Source organism: Didymosphaeria variabile, assembly GCF_027946475.1.
Source record: "Didymosphaeria variabile strain IMI 356815 chromosome Unknown scaffold_7, whole genome shotgun sequence".
In the NCBI taxonomy this organism is placed as follows: Eukaryota; Fungi; Ascomycota; class Dothideomycetes; order Pleosporales; family Didymosphaeriaceae; genus Didymosphaeria; species Didymosphaeria variabile.
In genome coordinates, this window is record NW_026611626.1 from 1,756,683 (window position 1) to 1,780,241 (window position 23,559).

The following is a 23,559-nucleotide window of genomic DNA, read 5'->3' on the forward strand; positions in this document are numbered from 1 at the left end:
CTATATTCCTTTGGACTTCGAAAACCAACCGTACCTTTGAAGAGATTACTTGGAAGTAAACAATTGTCTGACACCCCTGGATGGAGACGAAGGGGGGTTGGAGAAGGTAGGCTACAGTCCGTCTATCTGTGCGATAGGCGGTCTTGCATGTTGGTGGTTTGTCAGCCGATCTTTGCTTATTTCCTTCTACATTTATCACAGAAGATGCGTGCTGTATTGTAAAAAAGCGTGCAAATCGTCAGCGCCATGGCTCTGATTATCCTAAACAACGACCTAGCGGTCTAGCAAGCTTTTACCTCTGTAGTCATTGAGTGATGCACACTCCACTGAGGCTATGAAAATCTGTGTAGACAAGAATGTCGTGACGCGAAACATCGTAGGTTTGACTACGCTACCAAGACTTGCTATCTACAACATGAGAGAAGAGAAATTCGGGCTATCTGCTACCCGTATACCTGACAACTCAGGAAATCCCACAAGCAAGGTACTGACCGTAACAAATAGGCGATGCGAAAGTGTTCCTTTCACGAAGCCGGTTGCGTGAGCTCCTAGACGCGAGCGGAATCGTTTCGACCCATGCAGGCTCCGCACAGCCTTTCATAGTATGGTTGGCAAACCTCTACGTTCCAATTCGGAACAATGCCAGTCCTCAGTATTATACCGTAGTGTAGCTCACACTTGATACACATTGCCGGCACGGTCGATACTCGCCGCTATGCTGTCGTAGCAAAAAGATTTGATTGATAACGTTCCTTTCATTGACGATGTATTCAACACAGCTACCCAAACCTGCTCAACTCCCCCAAAGTCTGCGCAACGTTCGCCATATCTTCGGGCCCGGTCCGACAGCAACCCCCAATGATCCTCGCGCCAGCATCCCATGCATCCCTCACCCATACCGCCAACTCGCCACCGCCCGGTTTCCCACCTTTCCAATCGCGCTTCTTCGCATCCCACTTCTCGCCCGAATTCGCATACACAATCAGCGGCTTCCCTGTCCCCTTACGCATCTCCCTCAGCCCAGCCAGCGCAAGCTCAGGCGCGACGCAATTCACGCCCACGGCAACAGCGTTGTCGTAACCTTGGAGCAGCGCCACAACGTCTGCTACAGGCGTACCGTCCGCTATGCGTGTTGCATCTGAGGGCTGCAATGTGAAGGCGAACCACGCTTCTATGTGTGGAAACTCTGTCTGCAAAAGGTCAAGGAGTGCTCGTGTTTCAACGAAATTAGGGATGGTTTCGATGGCCAGGACATGCACGCCTGCATCTACCAGGGCGGCAATGCGGCCACGGTGGAAATATTGGTATTGCGAGGAGGTAAGCGTGTAGGAGCCTGTGTATTCGCTGCCGTCGGCGAGGTAGGCGCCGTACGGGCCGACGCTGCCTGCTACCAGTAATCTGTCCTTGGCTCCATGGGCATGCTCAACGTGGAGTTTGGTAGAAGATAAATAGTCATCGCGTGCTCTCTGGGCGAGGAGAACGCTCTCTCGTACGAGCTCTACGGCTTCTGACTCGGTGATGGAGAGGTGTTCTATCAGGCCAGGGAGTGAGGCTTGGTAGGAGGATGTTGTGGCAATTTGAGAGGCGTGGGAGAAATAGGTGGCGTGTGTTTGTTGAATTAGGGACGGGTTGGTGCGCAGGAGGGAGGCGGACCAGAGGGCGGAGGAGATGTCTGTGGGGTGTCAATCAATAGGAAGATGGAAAGAAAGTATAGACGTACCTGCACCCAGCGTCTCAAGATAGGTTGCCAGGGCTCCATCAAGCACCACTCCTTTGCCTTCAGCAAGAAGCGTCGATAATTTGACAGCCTTGTCCTCGACGCCTCGCACTCCAAACCCTGTGGCTGTACCCTCGTCCATGTCCACCAATTCGATATCCGCCACGCGAGAACAATACGGCCACCAACAGAGAGCAAAGTCTTGGTAGCCAATCGCGCCCCGGTCCTCGAGCACGTCCTCAGCCTCGCACTCTCCACAAAACGCTGCGATGCGCCTTCGCTAATCTACCCGGCGATGCGTCAGGCCGGCAAAAAGCAATCGTCGGGCGAATCAGCGGCGTCACGGCAAAAAGCAATCGTCGGGCGAATCAGCAGCGTCACGGCAAAGAAGGCCGTGCTTGGGGGATTCGAGGTGAGCCGTTCGCTGGCAACAGTGAAGTACAGTGCCGAGGTCGGTGGACTGGGGCGTGACTGGAGTGCAACGGCTCGGAACAGGCAACGGAACGAGAGATGAGCGGGTGGGGCAGGGCGGTGGCGAAACGGACCCGACGTGGTCCGGACCAGAGATGCGCTTATGTCCGGGGAAGGCCACCATGTATGTTCGCATGGGGGCTTAACAGTGCTGTGTTATCTGGCCGTTGCTGGTATTGGCTCGGGTGAATGCGGCGATAGCATTCTCCTCGAAGCGAAGACCACAGCGACAGTTTCCTGGCTGTGCACACGCATGGCATTGTCCAAGCCAGTGGCCTTATCGGTGCTACTGTGATGGGGCTCTGCACTCACTCCACAGACACAGTGTGATACACCAACTAATGGTGATTCGACTCAGGGAACTGTGCCCTCGAGTCTAGCTCACTTGTGAATCACCACTGATGGCTTGACTAATGGATTGGCCTTGCCCATGTGAGAGAAGGAGGTGCCAGGGTGGAACCTCAGTTCTCCGTCGAGGTTACCGTGTCTCCTAAGTGGGTTGTGTTGAGAATTAAGGTGCACCATAAACATTGCACGAAGCCGCTGCGATGCATGCGCCTTCAGTCGCGCATACCTTATGCTCAACAGCATCGGAGAACATATTCATCTTGCAGCTAACCATTCGTACTTGATGCATTCGCAGCCCATCGAACTGTCGATTCTAGCGTTACCTTACGGCTGATGTATTGGCTCTCATTCGAAGCGTGCTTCGACATGCTGTTGGGGCGCCAGACAAGACAAGCGCGACGTGCTCGTTGTGATCTCTCTCCACTGGTCTCGGTGACTGAACCGAGCTGGACCATCTAACGATAGCGGATCAAAGCATGTATTCTGCAAACGAATGCGCAACCTTGTGCAAGCAACCAATGATACAGAGTATTTCCCGGAGCCCTAGGCATGGCGCATATCGCATGCCGCAAGACGCGATATCACGTGTCAATGCTCCGACATTGAAAAACCAGATATTTATGGACCCGATGCTTGTCTTTGTAATGCTAGAGCGGCCTGTTGGGTTGGCGTTCCCATGTTCAAGGTTCGAGGACAGACAGATAGCTTGTCGCAAAAGGCGTTACTAAAAGCGTCACTGTTGTACTTGGGTTCTTGCTCCCAACGTGAGAAGCGGTTCTTGCGACGTCCTCTCGTGTATTGTTGTGTTCGACCGTTAGTACTGTAGAACCCATGGCAACGGTATCAGTGAGTTGAGGGTCCAGATCTTGTTAGACCACGGCGCCGCGGTGGCTGGCGGGACGATAAACCGCCAACCATAGTACCGCTGTTAAACACGCCCGACAACACATCCTATAGCCGTGCGAAAGTTGCAATGCTTGCGCTAGGGTACAGGAGGCGACGTGGATAATAGTAATTAACCGTAACTGGCCCTCCTTCCCAAGACCGACGAAGCTCAAAGCTGTATATGCATGCTTTTCGTGCCGACGTGGTTGGAACGTGGTTGCGTGGACCCATGAAATCGGTGCGCACCACAGGAAGATGGCTGAGGGGGCATGGCCACGACTCCTGCGATGTCCGCGATGACTATGCTTGGACGGTTAGTGGGGTGACGTAGCTGGACGGCTCCTGGCAGCACACATGGGTGAAATAAGCGATGGCATTCTGCTCACAGAAATGCAAATCACGAATGCCGTTCCTGGGCGGCGATTGTACCCACTGCGTCATGCCGTCCACGGTGGCAGGCGGAAGCGTCTACCGGACCAAGCCACGCCTCCTCACAGCGGGTTTCTTCCACATCGGCGAAGCACTGCAGCACGGGGCGAGAAAAGGCTCGTATCCAATAAGGCCGGGCACGGCGCTACGCTGAGGCCTCAAGGTGGAGGAGCAGCAGGCATGGAGCTTGAAACGACACGGTCAAGCGCGTGGGGAAGCGCGATGTCAGATCACCCAGATCGCGCCTAAGCCAAACTCAAACCCCTGTACGATCGATCTGACAAGGGCCGACAGGGGACTTTTCGATACGCGAGGGCCCGCGCGACACTCGAGACCTTCGGATTCGGATCCATCCATGGCGCGCCGCTGCAGAGTATCGCAAATGATGATTGCCCGAGTCCACTTTCACTTTGTCTTTGTGCTGGAGGGCTGGCACAAGGAAGAGCCGATGATGTCCAGCTTACGCCTGCATTGTGTGCGTGGGATCGCATGGTGAGCTTGCAGCATGGGCGTGCGTCGCGCGTTGCACCGCAAGCCGTCAGGACACTTGGTATGAGAAAGCGTAGACTGAGAGGGTAACCATGGTCGGCGGAGGAGGGGCGCGACGGTTTTGTGGGCCGGAAGCTTCTTGGCCGAGCCACGGCGGCGGAAGTGTCCCCGAACCACGTCCTGCCTCCTGCCTCCCTTGGCTACCCCAAAGCCTTTGCCGTCTGTTGCGTTCGTGGAAGGCCCTTGAGCGTCGTGCTGGGCGTAGGGGGTGGGCGGCGACAATGGGCAAGCGGACGCTCGGGGGGTTGGTTGCTGCACAAAGGGACCTGTCGATTTCCGAGAGAGCGGTCGTGTCGGATCTCGACGGCTGGGGCGAGGGTCTTGGGCATGATGCGCGGGCGACGTAGGTGGGCTGTGATGCGGGCGGCTCGTCAATCGGAGGCGGCGTGTGCTACAAGATGGTCCATGGCAGGCGGCCGAGGACAGCACCTGTGAGCGGGCTGAGGGTGTCGAGTGCTAGGCCGCATCGGTCGTGGGAAACTGGTCCCCTCCCATACCTCGCCGACCCGCCAAACATCTGCTGGGACGGCCTGCGCGGAGCAGCAAGAGACGCCGCTGACTGGATGCGCCCCGTCCCCAAGCCCATGCACGCCTTTTATCAATGCCTTGCCCGCTGATTCCGCTCTGCCATCCCGAGACCTACACCAATTTCGCTGCCCGCCAGCCCTCGTTGCTTTCCTCTTGTTGCTAGACAAGACCGCTGCGGGTAGCCCTCCACCACGCCCGCCTGCTCCGTCCAGACCACCGACCCCCAGCAAAACTGCATCAGCACTGTCGTCCTCGCGCGTGCCCTTGCTCTCGAGAGACGTTTCGATCCGCATTCCTCTGCTCGGTCCTTCGTCGGCGCGACCCCTGCCTCTCCGTCGCTGTGCGCTTTTGCATCCGCCATCTCCAGCCCCCGTCCGCAGCAGTCGCGCTCCGACGTCGATTGCTGGCGCCGCGCTCCTGTCGCCGTCTGGATCGGGCCCGGTGAATTGTCGCCTGTGCCCTGGCTTCGGAAGCAGTGAGCTTCTAGCTCCAGCCCTTCGGCCCATTATTAGGCCTGCTCCGCCCGTCACGCCCGCCCAGGCCCGTCGCCACTGTTCCCCGCGCGTTGCACCGCTGCTTCCTCTCTCCCCTTCGCGCGTCACACGCATTGCTGTCGTCGACGCCGCTGTTCGTTGTTGCAGAAGACAGTGCTAGCTGTCCGTTGTCTCGTCTACGCCCGTGGACATCGAACCAGTCCGCGCCTTCCCGCGTCTGAGCGCGCCCCACCCCACGCTCTTGCCACCGCTCGACCACCCCACGCCTCGTCCCTCACCATGCCTGCCGACAGGCGAGCAACCTTCCCTACTGCGAAGCCCGTCAAGACGGAGCGCACCCACGAGGAGAACCAGGAACGGTATGTCGTCCTTGACCCATCCCCTTGCTGCCGCCGAATCCGTGCTGACAGCCTGCAGTGCCTACATAGCTGCGTCGCGCAGGAGTGACCGCAGCCTCGAGGCACGCATCGAGTCTGCCCGTCGCGCCTCTGAGATTCACAAGAAGCGCACGGGGCGTGCCTTGCGCGTCACCGAGCAAGATGTGGTCAATGAGGAGATGTACGAAGAGGAAGACGATGACCTGCCCACTCAGTACCAGAGACTGAACGCTCATCTGCAGACCTCTTCGTGGCTATTCAACCGCAAGCTTCACGACTACATCGCTACGCAGCATGGCGTCCGAAACATGTTTCTCAACCAGCAGTTCCCCGGCCACCAGCTGCAGCCTTATGGCTCCCAGTACCAGCCAAATGCCACCCAGCTGCCAATGATGAGCGGTTCCATGCTCCCTCCCCAGGCTTTCAATGCTGCTACCCCAGACTTCACCCAGCCTCAGCAGCCATTCAGCCCTCAGGGATTCCAGCACCAGCAGCAAGGTTACCGCCATGCTCCCTACAGCATCCCCCAGAGACCTCAGCCGCACCAACGCTCTGCTTCCATCGCCACGCCGCATGTGGTGACTGACTTCGCGCCCGTCAATCAGCCTGGTTCGCATGTCACCACTCCACGAGGAGAGTTCAACAGACGACTTTCGCTGCCACAACATGCTTTGGAAACTTCGGCCCAACAGACGCCTGACGGTCAAGCGCGCCCGCCACTGTCAAGGAGCTCGACAGCCCAAAGCCTGCAACATCAATCTGTATCACCTCAGCGTGCGCCTGCCGGCACTCCATCCACCTCGTCGTCTGGACATGCCACTCCGCAGCTGAAGTCGGAGCATACCTCTCCGATCTCTTACCAGTTTGGCGCGTTGCCATTCGGCTCGTCCCAAGTTCTCGACATGAACCCTTTGTCCATGTCCCTGCCACCGGAGTCACAGCAGTTCGTCGGCTCTGCACTCGACCCGAGCGACCCGCGTACATCACTTTTCATGGCAGGGAGTGAGAATCTGCCACAGCCTTTCACTGGCACCTATACCTATAATCCTAATCTATCGCCAAAATCCTCTCGAGCTTTGGTATCTCAGCCCGGAATCGCCCAGACGCTGGCTCCGGAACAATCTATCAAGCTTGACGCTATGGCTGACAGTACCTCGACCACCCCACCGTCAGCTCTGTCAGACCATCTTTACACACCGCAGCCGCTTTTCACGCCAACGGGCTTTGAATACTCCAACTTCTTCGATTCATACTCGTCTCAGGATGGCAGTCGCCGCGCTAACGATACTCTTCTTGGCGAGCCATTCGAAGATAACTCCTTCGTGAACTGGGATCAGTGATCGATGCGTGTGGTGTTCCAATGTAGCTGTTGGAATCATGATACCAAAAGGCGTTTGGTGTTCACACATCTATCTTGCGCTTCTACCTTACGAAGCACTTTCTTAACGTTCAAAAGGGGGCATCCGTCCCCCTCGCAGCTGTGCCACAATGTCACTAGCCTGCGCATCTCACTTGGCGTTCCGCGGTTTTATGATCTTTGCGCGGGCAGGGTACCTGTGCTACATTCCGCAGTTATGGAACGACAAGGTAACGAGTCGTGGGAGAATATATACACCTGGAGTCTGACGGTGAGAAACGGCAACAGTATACTTGCCTTGCATGGAGGGTGGCTTTTGTTCAGCCTGGATGGTCATCTCCGCGACGTAAATGTAAGCTATGCTGAGATATCTAATGACATATCGGAAACGCCTCTCAAGACGTGCCACAAAATTCCTTTGTACAGACGTGCATCGTCTTCTACCGTAGGCTAGTGCCATCAATCTCCATCGTGCCCGGAATCACGCTCCATACCTGTCTAATGCGGAGATTGCACCTGAACGGGTGTGATATTGTCCCTGGCGCACTTGGCCACGGCCCGTCGATGCGGTGCAACGTTACCCCAGGGGTCTGGAGCAAATAATGCGCGCCAAGTCAAGCGCACCAGATTCCAGCATTCTCAATCCTCTATGCATGTTTACATTTCCACGGCAAGGTACGAGGCTGCGCGTGTCCCGTCAACGCCATGCGCGGACTAGCGCCGCAAGGTCCTGCCGCCGCCTGGACCTCGACCTCCTGTCCTACATGCTTGTAATTACCCATCAACCCCCGATCACAAGCCAGACAGACCCGTCTCCTGTTGCCGACTGCCATGGCCATCACTAGTGGAGCTCGTACGTTTCCTCCGACTGGTCATGCTATTCGACACGCAAGCCTCGAGCAGACCCGACTGCAGTGGAACCCACCGTCGCTAGCATAGTCTCACACAGCTTTCAAGTAGTGTCTACAATCTCCAGACACTGTCGATGAGGATGGATCAACAACAATGCTATTGACAAGGTGCGCTGGGACAGGAATCTTCATATGTTTTGTCGCGTACGTTACGCGAAACGTACAACATCCGCTACAATTACATACAATCCAATACCGTTGCAACCTCTATAAACCTGCATTGCCTCTCTCTCATATACGCTACACAAATGTATGCGGGCCCCTACAATCTGGCAATGACACTGACGTCTCGCTTCAGTCGTCGCAAACATGGACGCTGACGCATTGAGCTACACTGGAGCATGGAGTCACTGAATAGGCCAATTGTCCCTTGAGGCGACAACATGAAAGGTGCCTGTCAACATGTCGGTTGTCATTCAAAATTTGGTCTTTTGGTGCCACGGCTACCAGAGTTCCGGAGTACCCAAGTCGTTCTGATGCAGCACGGAACGGCAATCTGCGTCCGACTCGACCAACACATGTTGATTGGGTCGCAACAACGCTTTGCCCTGCCTATCAAGCTTGTGCATCTTGTCTATTCACAAGTCGAACAAGCCTCGTCGTCTCAATGTTCTACTTCTATGTCGCATATATTGGACGTTGCCAGTACTCGGCTTGCGCTACAGGTGGCTGAGTGAGTTGTTGCTGTATCACGCTTTCAATAGCACATTTGTTTGGTTCCCTCAAACTCTCCACGTCAGACGCGAGGAGGAGCTGGTTTCCGATCTATCGCCCAAACCTCGAGATCACGATTGCGATGCGATCAAGAAACGCTCTGATGAGAATCACTGCCACCACCTTCGCCAAAATTCCCAACCTCAAGTATTCGCCACAAACGGAACGTGCGAAGTTCCATCCGTCTATACGGAGTCGGCTTCGGCTTGCGACAGCGCGGCCCATATCGGCGGCCTAGGCACCATGTCAACGGGTCCGTTGGGCAAAGGAACCAGTTTCCCGATGCGCTGCTCTTGTGTATATTGGTGTGGCCAACGTCAGTATGGCAGTGTCATCGCCATTGATTTCTGGATCATCTCACAGTACTACTCTAGCGTCTTCATATAAACACTGAAGAACACATGGTGGACCATCAGCCTTCGCTATCCTAGTGCGTCTCTCTGGAGACATCCTCTCGTTACTTGGATACTCACTCGTTTTTGTTCGCATAGACCAGAAAGTGTCCGCTCAAGGCGTCAATCATGAGGGTCGCTAACATTTTCTCGTTCACTGCGGTATTGACAGTTGTCGCCGCAGACCCTCTGCCGTGTAAGTCTCCAATCTATCCCCATGCCAAGGGCCTCCATTTTACAGCAAGCTCGTGTTCTGCATGATGCTCTCGCGGTATCTGTAAGCATTGCTATCGATGCTGAGCTTTCCCTCCCAGATCATGTCCCAAAGAATCTCCGAAGAGGCAAACATGGGACATCTTATTCTTCGCTACCGTCGCCCTCGTCTAGCACGATTGAGCCCTGTGAGACAGAGAGCTCGACTAGCATAACAAGCAGCTCGCTCTCTACTGGAACCAGCAGCTCGACGGCATCAAGCATACCGCTGAGCACAGCTGCAACTCAAACAACTATCAACAATACGACGTCTGCACCAACATTTACGTTGTCGATGTCTTCTGACTTCCTCAATACCACCAGCACGATATCAACGACCGCCAGCGCCTCAGTCACATGTTTCCGTGACACTTTCAGCCGCTTCTACTGTACCACTATCACGAGTGCGGCCACTGTCACATCCACTGCTTCGAGCAATTCTTCTGCTTCCATCTCCACGACTTCGTCTTTTACCAATACAGGAATTGGTTTTAGCTCGACTGGCGTCTCATCCAGCTTCTCCGGAACGGGACCTGTGACATCCTTGACTTTTACATCGACCGGACCAACTTGGACCAACCTGACCACCATTGTTTCTCCGACTTCGTGCACTGATGAATCAACCTCGACTGCTAATATCACTTCGACGATAACTTTATTGACCAGCAGCAACATCCTGAATGCCACCTCGTCTACTGCTACGATGGCCAACACTAGTGTGAGTTTGACGTCCAGCGGAACCGTCGCGTCTGGTACGATCATCTCCATCACTTCGTGCACCGGTATTTGGAACACTTCCTCTACTGAAAAGCCCACTCCCTTCTCCTCAACTAACTCGACCGTACCATCTTCGACCGCCACCAGCAGCATGGCAACGACCTTGACTGATGTTCAGTCGTCTTCTATTACCCCGCGTACTTCAAGCATCACGAGGTGGTCTAACTCTAGCACGGCTGTGTCTACGACGAGCATGGACACTACGTGTAATTCTACTAGCACGCCTCTTCCGAAAACAACGACAACATGCAGAAATGCCACAGTTATAGAGACTCTGAACGTCGCCACGCGTTCTTGTGCACCGAAGAAGCCCTGTAGTACACTTATCGCGAGTAGGTTCCATCCCAGGCCTTGGCTCGTTCTTTAACATGGCTTATCGTCTTCCCTCCCCTTATCGAACATTATACTCACTATTCTATTATAGCACGCCTTGTTACCCGCGTCATTGAGCTTCCGACCGGTGTTGAAATTTTCGGTACTTCCTACTCAAGCTTACCGGCTTCCACCTACGGCTATGGCCCGCCGGTCACCTCCACTGCAAATTTAACCGTGCCCGGGACATCTACACGCACCGAATCTTCTTCTTCTTCTTCATCGTCTAGCAGCACAGAAGTGTCTAGGACGACTTTCTCTCAATCTTTCACGTCTGACACTTCGTCGAATGTATCGACACCGACGCCTGAGCCGATAAGTTCCAGCCTATCGTCAACAAGAGTTTCTACCATCACGATTACGGTTACTTCAGTACCTTCCCCCACAACAGAGTCTTCTAGCTCGTCTTCAATTCCGAGGGCGACTTCAGAGTCATCGTCAAGCGTTTCGACCACGGCATCAACTACGTCCTTGCCCACATCGGAGTCTAGCACAAGCTCCTCCACTGGGTCGCCCAGCTCTGCCTCGTCTACCACCGACTCTTCAAGCTCAACCGTGCCAGTATCGTCTTCATCATCAGAAAGCTTGTCGTCGTCAACTTCTTCTTCAGAGTCGTTTTCGAGTGGGACAACAACAGAAGTAGCAACGTCTTCATTTGCGTCATCTAGCTCGAGTGCCACCTCTAAGTTTCTAAGCTCGATTTCCTCAGGCTCTTCCAAAATGTCGTCGTCGTCGACCTTGACAAGCTCAACAATGGAATCGTCGTCATCATCCTCCAGTCTGTCAAGCACTTCGGCAAGTTTCACAAGCGCATCTTCAACGTCAGCTAGTGTGACGTCAGGTTCTCCGTCTTCACTATCCAGTAGAAGCACGAGCAAGTCGGAGACAGCTCCTCCCTTTCCTTCAGATACTTTATCGTCTACCACAACCTCTTCAATCACGCGGTCTTCGACCTTTTTCAGTGTCAGCTCGAGCATGACAGAAGTCCCCACGTCTGTATCTTCAACTTCGGCTTCTTCGCCGTCAAGCCTCAGCTCAAGCTCCTCGACCGTCTCAACCACGCCAGCTAGCTCGGCGAGCTCGTCTTCGTCTTCTTCAATGAGCTTATCGTCGGAGTCCAGCTCAGGGAGCTCGACAACGGAGTCTACATATTCCTCGACAGGCTCAAAGTCAAGCTCGTCAGCAACATCCACGCCAGGATCGTCCTCAGCCAGCTCGAGAACGGCGTCTTCGTCTCACTCGAGTTGGAGCCTTAGCTCGACGACGTCGTCATCTACTACATCTTCAAGCATCCCAATTACTACCGAGACTCCCTCTGTTACCTCTTCAACCTTTTCCATACCCACCCTCACGCCTATTACCGCCTCTACTGGAACTATCGGCACGAGCTTCTCTTCAGACGCCTCTACTAGCCAGTCTACTGATAGTAATACCGATGGTACGGTAGTCTCAGATTCCTCCGAAGGTATTAAATCTGTTTCCACTTCTGGATCATCTGGCTATTACACGGAACCATCTGTGACTACGGAGGGCACGTCTTACTCTAGCGCACCGTCGACGCTGATAACTAGTACCAGAAGTAGGTACTACTACCCGCCACCGCCACCGGTGTACACTGGTGAAGTAGAGCGGGCGAGAAGAGGTGTGGTGAGTTGGAAGTCGTTCTAGAATAATAATGCAAAACTGACCTATAGCAGTTGGGTAAGCTGTTTGGCTAGATGGAGCTGTTGCTACGCCCAGCTAGCATGCAGTGCTAGGGTAACAAGATCAGGCATAAGATGGGTCCATGAAACGTGGACAATGCGGGAATGCATTGCAGCAGGCGTCTTACGAGACTAGCACATTCGTCTTATCGTATCTGCTACTTTCGCTTCTCGTCAATCATTGCCCCTAGATGCCTGTCCTGTGGGTCCTTTTTAATACTTCAATTCGTTGCCTCCGGGCCCCTCTACTCTCCTTTGCGGTTCGTGGTAGAAAAGTGAATGGAATGATACACATGTCTTACACCTTGCGTCTCACCACATCTGCAAATTTCACTTCCGCTCGCTTCTTGTAACCATCTGACGACACTGAGTATGATGTTAACTTCGCTCTACAATGGCGTCGCCTTAAAAGGCTAGTGTTTCGACCACGACATCTGTCAAGTCGATTGATCCTCTCCACGCCACATGCTTAGACGTGCATCAAAAGTCGGTACAGTCAAGAAATACCATAGGAAATCCATCATTGATACTTTCTCACGCTTAGGCGGACCGCAGCTCAAGGGTTCGTCAGCATGCGTACACACAGCCCCATCCTCCAGGGCGTTAGCACGACACCGCAGCGTCCGGTGAGGAGAAAAGGGAGATAAGGCAAACCTCATCGACACTACAAAAGCACTCTTAAATCAGTAAATTTCCCGCGGCTACCCACCTGCTTCTCCCAATGGCGATGCTGACCAAGGACGGTACTAAAGTCCTCCGTTTCCACAGAGAATGCATAATCGGTACAATTCATCTTCTGCTCTCCTATTGCTCGCTTTAACTTATGACCCCTAGCCAACGCCAAAGCACTCTACGGTCCACAACACGTATACGATACCATTGGCACCTTCACCACCAGCGCGATTCTGGTCGCCTATGTCACCAATGCTGATGGCAGCGTCGACTGTAAGGTCAAGCTTTCAAAGACTACTAGTAAGACCTGGAATTCTAGCGTCCCATATCGGGCTGCGATCGTAGGGTTGCATGAGGATATTGCTCAGCTGGTTGCGGCACGATTAAGTACGTAGCCTCAATTTCTACTCTGGTTATACTAGTCCTGACCATCACTTTGTGTCTAGGTGAACTGCATAATAGTGAAGTACTGCTCAAGACGGTTGTAGGGAAAGATAGGAGTGAGAGGAGCAGCGTGATGGGACAGATGACCCCATCGGACTGGGATGCACAAACAATCAGAAAATCATAGTCTTGCTGCAGGACTTTCTGAGCTGGAGAGAAGCGGTTCCAAAGCTTTATCTATTCGCCAACGGTAATTCCCCGGTACCAGCATTGTTATCGGGACGACAGTGCGGTCTAGGAAGAAAGCGTATGTACAAATCAACTCTCAGACGTTACCTTACAGAGACTCAATGAGAACATGGCTACGACTTTAAAAATATCTTACAAACCTCCCTTCCCTTATTCCCAAGAAGCCTTGCGCTAGTAGAGTAATAACCGGTATTGGTCTTATTCGATTCAAAATTATATTTTTATGCCAAATTCTCCAGCCTAGGAGGAAGGCCCGTCGATAGTTGTCCTGATTGATGGCCTAGACTTTTGACGATCACTTCTGTCAGATGCAACGTCAGTACTAGAAGCTTTGTCTATGATAGAGTTCCGTTCGCGGGCACAGGTCTTGAGTGCTCATCGCACACCAGATCTGGGACTGTGACTTGGGAGTAGTGGGGCTAGTCCTACGTATAGCTGGAAGCACTGACCTTTGCATTCTTGATCTTGATCTTGCGGTGAGAGGGTGGGGACGGTGTCTTTTCGTCACCTTCGAAATCATCAGGTACATATACGGGAATAGGCTCCTTCATGGTGGAATCCAGCTGCAGTCTTGGGTCCCTACTCGCGCCTTTTTTCGACGGAGTCTTGGAAGAACTCTTCGGATTGGTGGCAGCAGGAGCAGCAGCAGGCTTCTTGGGTGCAGCCTTCTTTTTGGTCTTCTTGACTCGACCGGACTTAGTAGCAGGTGGACTTTTCTTAGGCTTAGAGGCGGTTTTCCTCTTGGGCGCTTTCAGGGCTGGCGCCTGTTCTGCTACTTCTTCGGCTTCTTCGGCCCTCTTTTGCAACGCCAGCTCTTTGAAAAAGCCCTCAGGTTTAGCAGCATTCTAGGTTGGGTAAGCACAGATTCCGTTCTGCGGACAAGAGATCGTCTCCTTACCCGTCCGCTCCTGCGTGGTGGCATCGTTGTAGTGGTACTTAGTGGTACTTGGATTAGCAGCACTTATATTGCGCTGAGAGGTAATGCGACAAATGGATGCTGACTGTGGATTGTCGCGTGGTGAAATCAGAGCCTGAACTGTGGTGTCTGTTCAACGAACCATCCGTCCTCTCTGTCAAGGCGGCCGACGTTTAATACCATCCATATCTTGACCTACGCCGAATGCGGAGAAACCAACAGCTGGACAAAGAAGCGAAAGAAACACGCAGTTGGGCGCGCAGACGGCCACAGTGAGAGTTCCACCGAAGTTCTCGAGATGCCTTTGTCCGTAGTATTGTGAAAGCGAAGTCAGTCAGGTGTTGCGAGACAACGCGTTTTCTTTGTGTTGGTAGATACGCCACAGGTAAAACATTTGATACTCAGGGTCTCGCTGGACCCCCGGGAGTGTGGGTAGTTGGTCTGTGGAGGTCGAGTGTTGCAGGCATGCGGTCTCTGCCGTAGGTCTCGGAACGAGGGTGTTTTGCGACGCGTCACTAGATCGGGAGAACACTTCAGTATGAAATAACATGCTTGAGAAGAAGACCATCAATTGATGTGGGTATATAGCTATGCAGAAATATGGTGGACGTTAAGGCGTGAATTCGACGCTGCCGCTCAATCGAATTCATGCGGATGTGTTCACATAGGACGGATATACAAGTCGCTGAGATAACAATTACCATGTCCAAAACCTCGCGACCTGGGGATGGGCATCAATAATAATCGTATCAAAAGTTCGATCATGGGCCGAATGCGAATCGTCCGAGATTGAGTAGCGGCTTGCGGGGCGAGCATATGCTCTCCGCATCGCTAGACTCTGGTACGAGCAATTCTTCACTACCCTTCACTTCCAGCGACCTACGTGGTGTTGAAGGACTAGGTGGAATGTCCCCTGCATCGCTGGCAGGCACCTCAACCTCGGTTTCAGCAGTAGCACAAGTAGTGGCCTCGACCAAGATCTCGTCTTCGAAGCCCCCGACCGCAGCCGTTTCGGTAGCGGTGAACAAGAGAGTATCTTCTTCGCGAACAGACTTATTGATAGATGGAACCTTGAGCGACGTTGTGTTTCGAACACATGTTGAGCTTGACGATGTTGGTGGGGTCAAAGGTGAAGAGGTAGCCGCACTGTACGAGAATTTTGCACGGAGAGTGTCTAGCTGTTTGGCAAGCGGGACATTGAAGATAGACTCTGGCTCAGGGCTGCCAAAAGAAGTTGCAGGTGTAATTCCGCCAGCGTCTTGGGCGTCTTGTGACGTTTCTAGTGTAGATCGTGACAGAACAGTCGACTGCGAGTCACTGGCTCTGCTAGAGATGAAGCTGTCTTTGAAGACCTTCAACTTCTTTTTAGGAGACGGACCAACTCTTTCCAGGTCCACTAGGCCGGCCATAGCTTCCTCAATAGAATCATCAGAGTGCAGTTCGAAATCTTTGCTTGACCTCCTTTGACTCTTATTCGGGCGGAGAGAGGGGCTTGGTTCTGCAGCCGATGATGGAAAGAAGCGGCTTCGCGTAGTTTCGCGTTCATCGTGAGCGGGTGTAGAAGCCTCAGTATCAGAACACAATCGCCGCCTTTTTGAGGGATTTGGTTGGGTCTGTCTTGACATTTTCGAGTCTGTTCTAAGGCGCCTAGCTGGCTGAGGTGCGGAATTGACTCGTGGAATCTGTTGGCGTTGGCTGATTGGTGGAGCGGGGATTGCTTCCCATCCGATGTTGGTTCGCTGCTGCTCTAGAAGTGCTTGCTGGCTAGGAGATGGCGTGAAGAGGTTAACATCCAGTTCCGCTAAAGGAGTTCGCTTTGCCTTGAAGAAAGAATCTATCGGTCGACTTTGTTTACCTGTAGGTGTCTGTGAAGTCGATAAACTCGTTCGCGCCGGTCGGAGAGGTTTGCCAGTTGGTCTAGTCTGCGTTTGAAGCGTTATTGGCTGTTTCGAGCGTGGGTGCAGTTCGCCTCGTGCGACACCATACGCAAGATGAGAAGGTACCTGTTCTCCGATGTACGTCATTTGCGAGATGTCGATTTCAGCCCCCGGGCTGGTGAGGTTGACCAGTTGCTTGGACGATGGACAATAAACCCACGGGTAGAGAAATGTATTCTCAGCCTGGTAAAAGCTCTCTAAGTAGCCGTTGGGCACCTTGAACTTCCCGTCGAACTGAACAGCCTTGACGAGGCGCTCGACATTTTTATGCTTCCGTAACATTCGATAAGCTGTCTTCAAGCCCATACCGCCGATGCCGGGAAGGTAGTCACACCCACTCAAGATGGCCATGCGTCTGAAATCGGCGTCGCTCCACCCTGCCAGACTGACCTCTCTGCAGGCTGTGAAATGATCGCGGTTCACCTCCACACACTCGCCATACTTGTCGAGCTTGGTAATCAAACATTTGGCGCCAAAGACCAGCAGATCCGAATCCTCGGACAGAATCCCGTCAATGATTCCCTTGCGTTCCAGATAGACCAGTTGTGAATCTGCTTCATACGGAGCGACGGTGTACTGGATGTTGTGGTGTTTCAGCTCTTCGATCAGCATGCGCGCCATTTCTGGCGTGACATCGACAGACTTCTGAAGCTCCATGTGTGCTTGCGAGGTCTTGCCCACCTTGAGTAGCTCTAGGCCGAGTCTCTTGCTCTCTTTCCGCCTTTCTCTCCGACTCTTTTCTGTGCCGGATTTGCTGGGTAAGTTATCGCCATCGAAAACGAGGTAAGGGGTTATGCCGAAATGGATAAGCATGCGAACGCGGTTCATAGCAAAGTCGACGAATCTACAACTATGAGCTGCTGTTCATGATGCTAGGTCGCGATTGCCTACTTGGTTGTCGGCTTATCCTGGGCCAGTTCCATGGCGCACGCAGCTGTGCCGCGGTGCAGCCATCCGTAGGCATCCACACCAATCGTTCGCCCAGCAAACTTCTTGAGGCTGCATGGCTTCTGTACTGACTTCAAAAGCGGCAAGAGGCCTACGCAATGTCAACAGGCAAATTGACAACATGCTGGTTGAGGTCTCACCAGAAATGCCCATTTTACCGCGGGGCCGGTGGCACGTCGAAGCCTGCAACGGCTTGTTGGGCTCGCCTGCTACTGTAGCATTGCCGTTCGTGGGGCTTCAGGCGAAAGAGGAACCGGCGCTGTTGGCGGTCGTCAATGAGTGTTGGTTGTGAGGGAAGCCGGTCGTCGACGCGTCGAGCTGGCTGGTACGCGCCAGAGCCAGGCGGGACGGTCCAGGGTCGTGCCTGCCGTCACACTTGGCCACCGGCGCTAAGCGTTCTGTTGCCCTTTTGCGACAAAATTTCTGGCCGGCGACCAGCTTTCAGAACCCGTGATTGACCTTCGAAGAAGTCCACAGAAGAATGCCGAGCAACCGTCTGAGCAAGGTGCAGAAGCACATAACCAAAAAGAAGGGCAAAAACGTCGCCCTCCACGAGAACAGTCGGGATACACGCCGTCTGCAGAGCGCTGCTCAACGTGACGACAAGCTCAACCGCCTGGCCGCAGTGAGAGAAAAGCAGAATCATCCGTACCGTGAGTATCCATCTCTGACCCCTTGGGTCGAGTCGCTGATCTCCAAAAAGTGCTGCGCATCAAATCGTTTCAATCATATACCATGGAACATGGAGCTCCACTATCCATCTCCGAAATCCAGGCCATGATCGAGGATTTCCTTGGCCGCGATGATGAAGAGTTAGCGACCTTGAAGGCGGAACGCCGTCCTGGAAGACCGCCATCGACACGCGAGACTCTTCTCAAGCAAAACCAGTCTATGGAGCAAGGCGAATACGCTTCTGGCTTTTGGGTCCCTGATCTCGAGAACGCAGATAATTTGCAGAAATTGAAAATTTGGAATGGTCAATGGTCAGGTCTACCCACGCTTCAATTCGCCCGCATTTCCAAGGATGGAGTCAAACGAGAATCGAGTTTCCCTCCCAAAGGACTCTCATGAGCGCTCATCCACGGCGGTGTCAAAGCGCAGGATAGTTAAACGACTTCAATACGTTGTACACTCCGGGATTGGCAAACCGCACAAATTCTGAAGAGGCTTACCAACAGTTTCGAGAAGTACTCAACGCTCGTGCGCAACCACCCAGAGGAACTTGCGCGCAACCCAATCCAGAGTTCGCTAGGCACGTTACGTATCTGTCAAAGTATAGAGGTACCGATTGCTGAAAGGATGAACGCATAAGCTTCAAAGTCGCGTCGGACACGTCGCCGAACGTCCGGTCAGACCTACGAGCCGGTCTATTTCGTCGGGAGCGATGAAGCGAACAATAGGTCGCACCGGATCACGTTATGTAGCAATACCCAGAACCGGGACTCTCGATTCGTCTGTCGTGCTAAATGAATCATCTTCACAGGTTCCAAAAGGCAACGCCGAGTGGAGCCGGGTTGAAGTCGCGCCGTCAAGTGATGTATGTGCTTGATCCAGAATATGTACAGTCCCCAGCTCGGAGGCTTAGCTTCGCACGGATGTGGAGGTTTACGACGAAATTTGTATGTAAAATGGCCTTTCACCACCCTGTACATCCGTGCGAAGCTAGGCTTCCGAGCCGGCGGAGGGACTGTATGGGAAGAAGGCTGAGGAACCTAGCTGTTCTGCTGTCTTGCCCTGGTCAGACGGAATGGATAACGAGCGTTTCAAGACATGGATTGTGACGCCCGAGCATGTCCCATGCCTCGCAATACGAAGTGAACACCACCGAGAGCCGGAGACAACGTTTTATCATGCATAAGATCTAGTGTACGATAAGATCATGCAATCTGACCCAGCTTTGCGCGTCGCAACTGTTGTCATACAGAGCCATTCCTTCGGGTTTGTGGCGTCTGCCATAGCAAAACCTCTGCCCATAGATTGCAACATAGGTTAGTAGACTCAAAATCACATCAAGTGAACGAGAAAGTCCCTCAGCTTTGAATGAGTGACTACCCATTGAAGGAACGATAGGGGATTCCTTAGCGTGCAGACTATGCTATGAACGATTAGCGTGATCTATCCGAGAGATCGTTTTCGCTGTGCGTCACGCTTCAAGGCCTTCCACCCGTCTTACACCCTCACGCCCAGAATGGACACCGGCCCGAAGAAACGGAAAGCTGGGCCAGAGCAGCGGGATGGAGGCAACAGAAAGAGATCAAAGGTTAGCAAACGATCCTTACTGTGTGTAGCGGAGCTTGGTCTTGGCACCAAGGTTCCTTTCTCGCCTCGCATTTCCCTTGACTCCCTGTCTGCGGTGCTAAGCAGAATCACAGGGCAAACAAAAATGGACGATGCCAGGTGCCGAGGCTCGGGGGATTCAGCCAGGCGACGTAGGCATCTGGGTAACATGCGCCATGAACAAGGAAGCACCATCAGTCGCCGACTTGCGCAATTTGTTTGAGAAGGTGAGTGTACGCCACGGCACTTGCCATGCGCGTCTCTGTAGGTGCTGATGAGTAAACGCTGAGAACTACGTAGTATGCCTCGCAGCTGTACAAAGATGCTTCAACGGCTGAGGCAGCTGAGGGTGAAGAATCCGGAGCGAGCGACGTTGACATTGAGAGCGAGATCAAGAAAGAGGTTGAGGGCATTCGAAAGCCGAAGGTCGAACCTCTCTTCAAGAATGTCAAGCTGTCTGGGCAATGCTGTAAGCTGTACCAACATCATTGCCCAAACGTGCAGAATGCTGAGAGTAACCAGTGATATTTTTCAAGACTCGCTCGCCCGTTGAGCCCGTCTCGTTCCTCCACAAGATCTGTCAGGATACTGCAGACGGTGTTGAGCACCAGCGTTGCCGTTTCGTAAAGAGGCTGACGCCACTTTCAGCCATTGGTAAAGTCGCAGGAAGTGGCTTGAAGGACATCGCTACCCAGGTTCTTGCTCCGCACTTCCATGCACCTGAGCAAAGCGGCAAAAAAGTAAGTTGACACTATCTTAATCTAAAGTCAAAAGGATAGGACGCGTGCTTCCGTGTTCCTGTGCAACTGGGTGACCAAAGCGTACTAATAGATTGTGCAGTTTGCTATTCGAGTGAATATTCGCAATAACAAGCAAATTTCCCGAGATGAGATCATCCAGCAGGTTGCATCCCTTGTGGGCAAGGGGCACAAGGTCGATCTTTCGGGGTATGATCTACTCATTCTCGTGGAGGTCTATCAGGTATGAAACTTTCCGCGTACGCATGGCATGTTTCTCAGGCTTGTGGCGGTTTTCTGGTCATGATTGGTGCTCACACAATCTAGAGTCTCGTAGGCATGAGCGTAGTAGGCTCAGATTACGACAGTCTCAAGAAGTACAATCTGGCTGAGTTGCGCGACAACACTATCACGAAGGACCAGAAGGAAGTACCAGAGGGCTGAAATACGTCGAACCATAGATCATACGAAACGATAAGATGACGCAGCCTGCGGCGCCAGAGCGCCTTGAACTTGCCGCACGTTTCGCGCGAAGCACCTGAAACTGGATATGCTCCGATGTGAGTTATTGCTGGCTGCAGGTGTGGTCATACGAGGTAAATCCAACCAACAGTGCACACTACATGACTACGCATGTTTCCAAGGGGTTGGCCTGACATTCTTCACAGATGTCGTCTCCAGCAGGTCGGGTCGCGCCAAGGCTACCGTGGCGTCAAAAGTATTCCATGAGTGCCGCTTGATGAGTGTGTGACCAAGCGATGTACGGAGGTTCAGCTGGAGGTGAAGTTGCGGTGAACAGAAACCCCGTCTTTAGCTTCAACGTAAGCCGAGCCTGACTACCAAACCTCTGCATATCTGAACCAGCTTTACAATTACACTGAAGATTCTATGAACATAGGCCGCGCATGGCTCTTCTGGCTTTAGACAACTACTCTACTGCAGGTTGTTTGGCTAATGGTTCCACCAATGAGAGCACGCATTAACCGACAACCCAAGCAATGCACTTATTCCCAAAAAGGTCACGTTAGACGAACACTGATGCAGCCGACCCATCACTTAAGAACGCCTCCCGCGGCCTTGTTCGAGATCCTTCCATTGGGCTGGCCGTCTACCGAATGACAGCACTGCTCGTCAAGGCCTGCGCAGCTGCGTTGCTTTTCGATTAGGTCTACGTATCTAGATCCGACCCCTAATGCACGGGGGGAATCTTGCGCAGCATGGACCTAGTCAAGCCTACAGGCGTATGGCGGTGTTCACGGAGATGTCAACAGCCAGATATATCGATGACAGGCACATGCCCATGTTCACTTCACAAAACTCAAATTTCTTCGGGCTTGCTCGGTCTATCTGATCAAGTCGTGGTTCTGACGCCTTCGACACCACACATGTTACTCTGATCGCCGATTCATCTGTTTCTGGCAATCAAGCTTCAATCTTACCACACCTACAATTCATTCAAATCCAGCGAGAAGGTCTCGCCATGCAGATGTAATTATCCAGGCACTACCCAGTCGCTTGCTCGTTTGCTGACGTTGTCTCTTACTTCTAAGTCTTTCGCTTCAAATCTCAATCGAGATGCATCTGCCTCCTCTTGATGTGGCTGTCTATCCTGTGGTCACTATGAGCCACGGCAGACACGTCAGCAGGTCAGCTCGAGGCTCATCAGCAGTCTCGAGCATATCTTCTTCTTCGTCCGCATCTTCTCCCACTTGTGCCCTTTCCGCAGACTTTTCGGGTATCCAAAGGGCTATTCAAAGCGTCTTTCGCTCTTCCAAGATCACCGTACAGCAAGCGGAGCGCCTCTCTGGACGTCTCCATCAGGTCTACCGAGCGAAACTTGCCGATGGCAGTACCTTCGTGCTGAAGTGCCCGCCGCATGTCTCTAGTCGAGCTCTCAGGCACGAGAAATATGGTCTTGAGACCGAGCTAAAGACACTCCGCTATCTTCGCGAATACCGCCAAGGACAGCTACCAGTGCCGGAAGTCTATCAATATCAAGAGCATGGTGGAGTTCTCGGGTCGCCATTCTTACTGATGAGCTTCCTTCACGGAAGGAGGCTTTCTGACATGCTACCGTATATCTCCGCGCACGAACGAGGCACGATCGATCGAACCTTAGGTTCATACATGCGAACTATCACAATGCTCAATGCGCAGCAATTCGGCATGACACATAACGTTTTTACAAACAAGGGTAGCAGAACATGGCGTGAGGCGTTCCGCGCTCTCCTGGAATCGGTACTGCGCGACTGCGAGGACATGCTTATCACGCTACCATACGACAGCATTCGATACTACGTCGAACAACAAATCCACACGCTTGACGAAGTCCAAACACCGTGCATGGTCGCAACAGACATGTGTGACACTCACAGTGTGCTAGTGCATGAACAGACCAAGCAGGTCACAGGCTTAGTCGGCTTCTCAAATGTGATCTGGGGAGATCCTCTCATGAATGAGGCCATTTCCAACGGAAGCGATGCCTTTTTCGAAGGATACGGAGAGAGGCCTCCGCGTGCGGGGGCACCATATGTCCGACAGTTGATGTAAGTCGTACGACTCTCCAACACGATCAAACTGATACAGTTAGTTATGCAATATACCGCGCGACAGTTCAGATAGCCTCGCTCCACTATCGTCCACAACCCCGCCTGAACGACATCGATGCTCGCCGTTCTCTGACCTATGCGGTCAATACCCTTGCAGCGCTGAGATAAACCTGCGTTCTTCATACCTTTTGGGTGGTCTTACGTTCCCAATCAGGCATCGTTAGACGAACGCCGCCCTACGACGTCAGGATGCAGCGTTACGTTGGGAGGTCTACCAACTCCGTGTTTTCTGGGGTCGTTGTTCGCCTTTTTTGGTTTCACTAAGCGAATTCTGCGTTTCGCCGATATCACGAGACTACAAGGAAAGTCTTCACTTTTACTGCATGCCCATACAGGTCGCCTTGTCTCTTGCTGTTGTGCTTGCCGCAGTGCGGACTCGGCAGAGGGTTGGTCCTTCGGCTAACAGTTGTATGAACTTACGATATTACACTTTGCTCGTTCCTCGTGTATTTGATTCAATACCTGGCCTCTTCTTTTTTGGTTGGTTTGTTGCTGCAATGGCGATCCTTGCATTCCCTTCTCGTTCGATACGCTGGCAGGCTCTGGGTCTGTTC

At 53.0% G+C, this 23,559-nt stretch overlaps 8 protein-coding genes across 8 annotated transcripts; 3 read left to right on the forward strand and 5 right to left on the reverse strand.

Moving 5' to 3' along the window:
* Positions 1–779: 779 nt before the first annotated feature.
* On the reverse strand, positions 780–1,859 carry SAM4 (AdoMet-homocysteine methyltransferase; the record flags this gene model as incomplete). The annotated part of the gene is made up of 2 exons (XM_056218453.1): positions 780–1,672; positions 1,721–1,859. The coding sequence occupies 2 exons, from the start codon at positions 1,857–1,859 to the stop codon at positions 780–782; spliced, it is 1,032 nt and encodes a 343-aa protein (XP_056067718.1).
* A 3,841-nt stretch (positions 1,860–5,700) lies between these two features.
* N0V89_009705 (uncharacterized protein) lies at positions 5,701–7,138 on the forward strand (the record flags this gene model as incomplete). The annotated part of the gene is made up of 2 exons (XM_056218454.1): positions 5,701–5,780; positions 5,839–7,138. The coding sequence occupies 2 exons, from the start codon at positions 5,701–5,703 to the stop codon at positions 7,136–7,138; spliced, it is 1,380 nt and encodes a 459-aa protein (XP_056067719.1).
* A 2,670-nt stretch (positions 7,139–9,808) lies between these two features.
* Positions 9,809–10,351, reverse strand: N0V89_009706 (uncharacterized protein; the record flags this gene model as incomplete). Its single annotated transcript, XM_056218455.1, has 2 exons — positions 9,809–10,303; positions 10,343–10,351. 2 exons carry the CDS (start codon positions 10,349–10,351, stop codon positions 9,809–9,811), a joined length of 504 nt encoding a protein of 167 aa, XP_056067720.1.
* A 482-nt stretch (positions 10,352–10,833) lies between these two features.
* Positions 10,834–11,913, reverse strand: N0V89_009707 (uncharacterized protein; the record flags this gene model as incomplete). Its single annotated transcript, XM_056218456.1, has 2 exons — positions 10,834–11,787; positions 11,905–11,913. 2 exons carry the CDS (start codon positions 11,911–11,913, stop codon positions 10,834–10,836), a joined length of 963 nt encoding a protein of 320 aa, XP_056067721.1.
* Positions 11,914–14,006: 2,093 nt separating this feature from the next.
* Positions 14,007–14,503, reverse strand: N0V89_009708 (uncharacterized protein; the record flags this gene model as incomplete). The annotated part of the gene is made up of 2 exons (XM_056218457.1): positions 14,007–14,426; positions 14,480–14,503. 2 exons carry the CDS (start codon positions 14,501–14,503, stop codon positions 14,007–14,009), a joined length of 444 nt encoding a protein of 147 aa, XP_056067722.1.
* A 755-nt stretch (positions 14,504–15,258) lies between these two features.
* Positions 15,259–17,535, reverse strand: EXO1 (Rad2 nuclease; the record flags this gene model as incomplete). The annotated part of the gene is made up of 3 exons (XM_056218458.1): positions 15,259–17,278; positions 17,326–17,473; positions 17,523–17,535. The coding sequence occupies 3 exons, from the start codon at positions 17,533–17,535 to the stop codon at positions 15,259–15,261; spliced, it is 2,181 nt and encodes a 726-aa protein (XP_056067723.1).
* A 328-nt stretch (positions 17,536–17,863) lies between these two features.
* On the forward strand, positions 17,864–18,453 carry TMA16 (translation machinery-associated protein 16; the record flags this gene model as incomplete). Its single annotated transcript, XM_056218459.1, has 2 exons — positions 17,864–18,035; positions 18,086–18,453. 2 exons carry the CDS (start codon positions 17,864–17,866, stop codon positions 18,451–18,453), a joined length of 540 nt encoding a protein of 179 aa, XP_056067724.1.
* A 1,117-nt stretch (positions 18,454–19,570) lies between these two features.
* N0V89_009711 (uncharacterized protein) lies at positions 19,571–20,840 on the forward strand (the record flags this gene model as incomplete). The annotated part of the gene is made up of 6 exons (XM_056218460.1): positions 19,571–19,642; positions 19,755–19,886; positions 19,960–20,128; positions 20,182–20,399; positions 20,500–20,640; positions 20,724–20,840. 6 exons carry the CDS (start codon positions 19,571–19,573, stop codon positions 20,838–20,840), a joined length of 849 nt encoding a protein of 282 aa, XP_056067725.1.
* Positions 20,841–23,559: the final 2,719 nt, after the last annotated feature.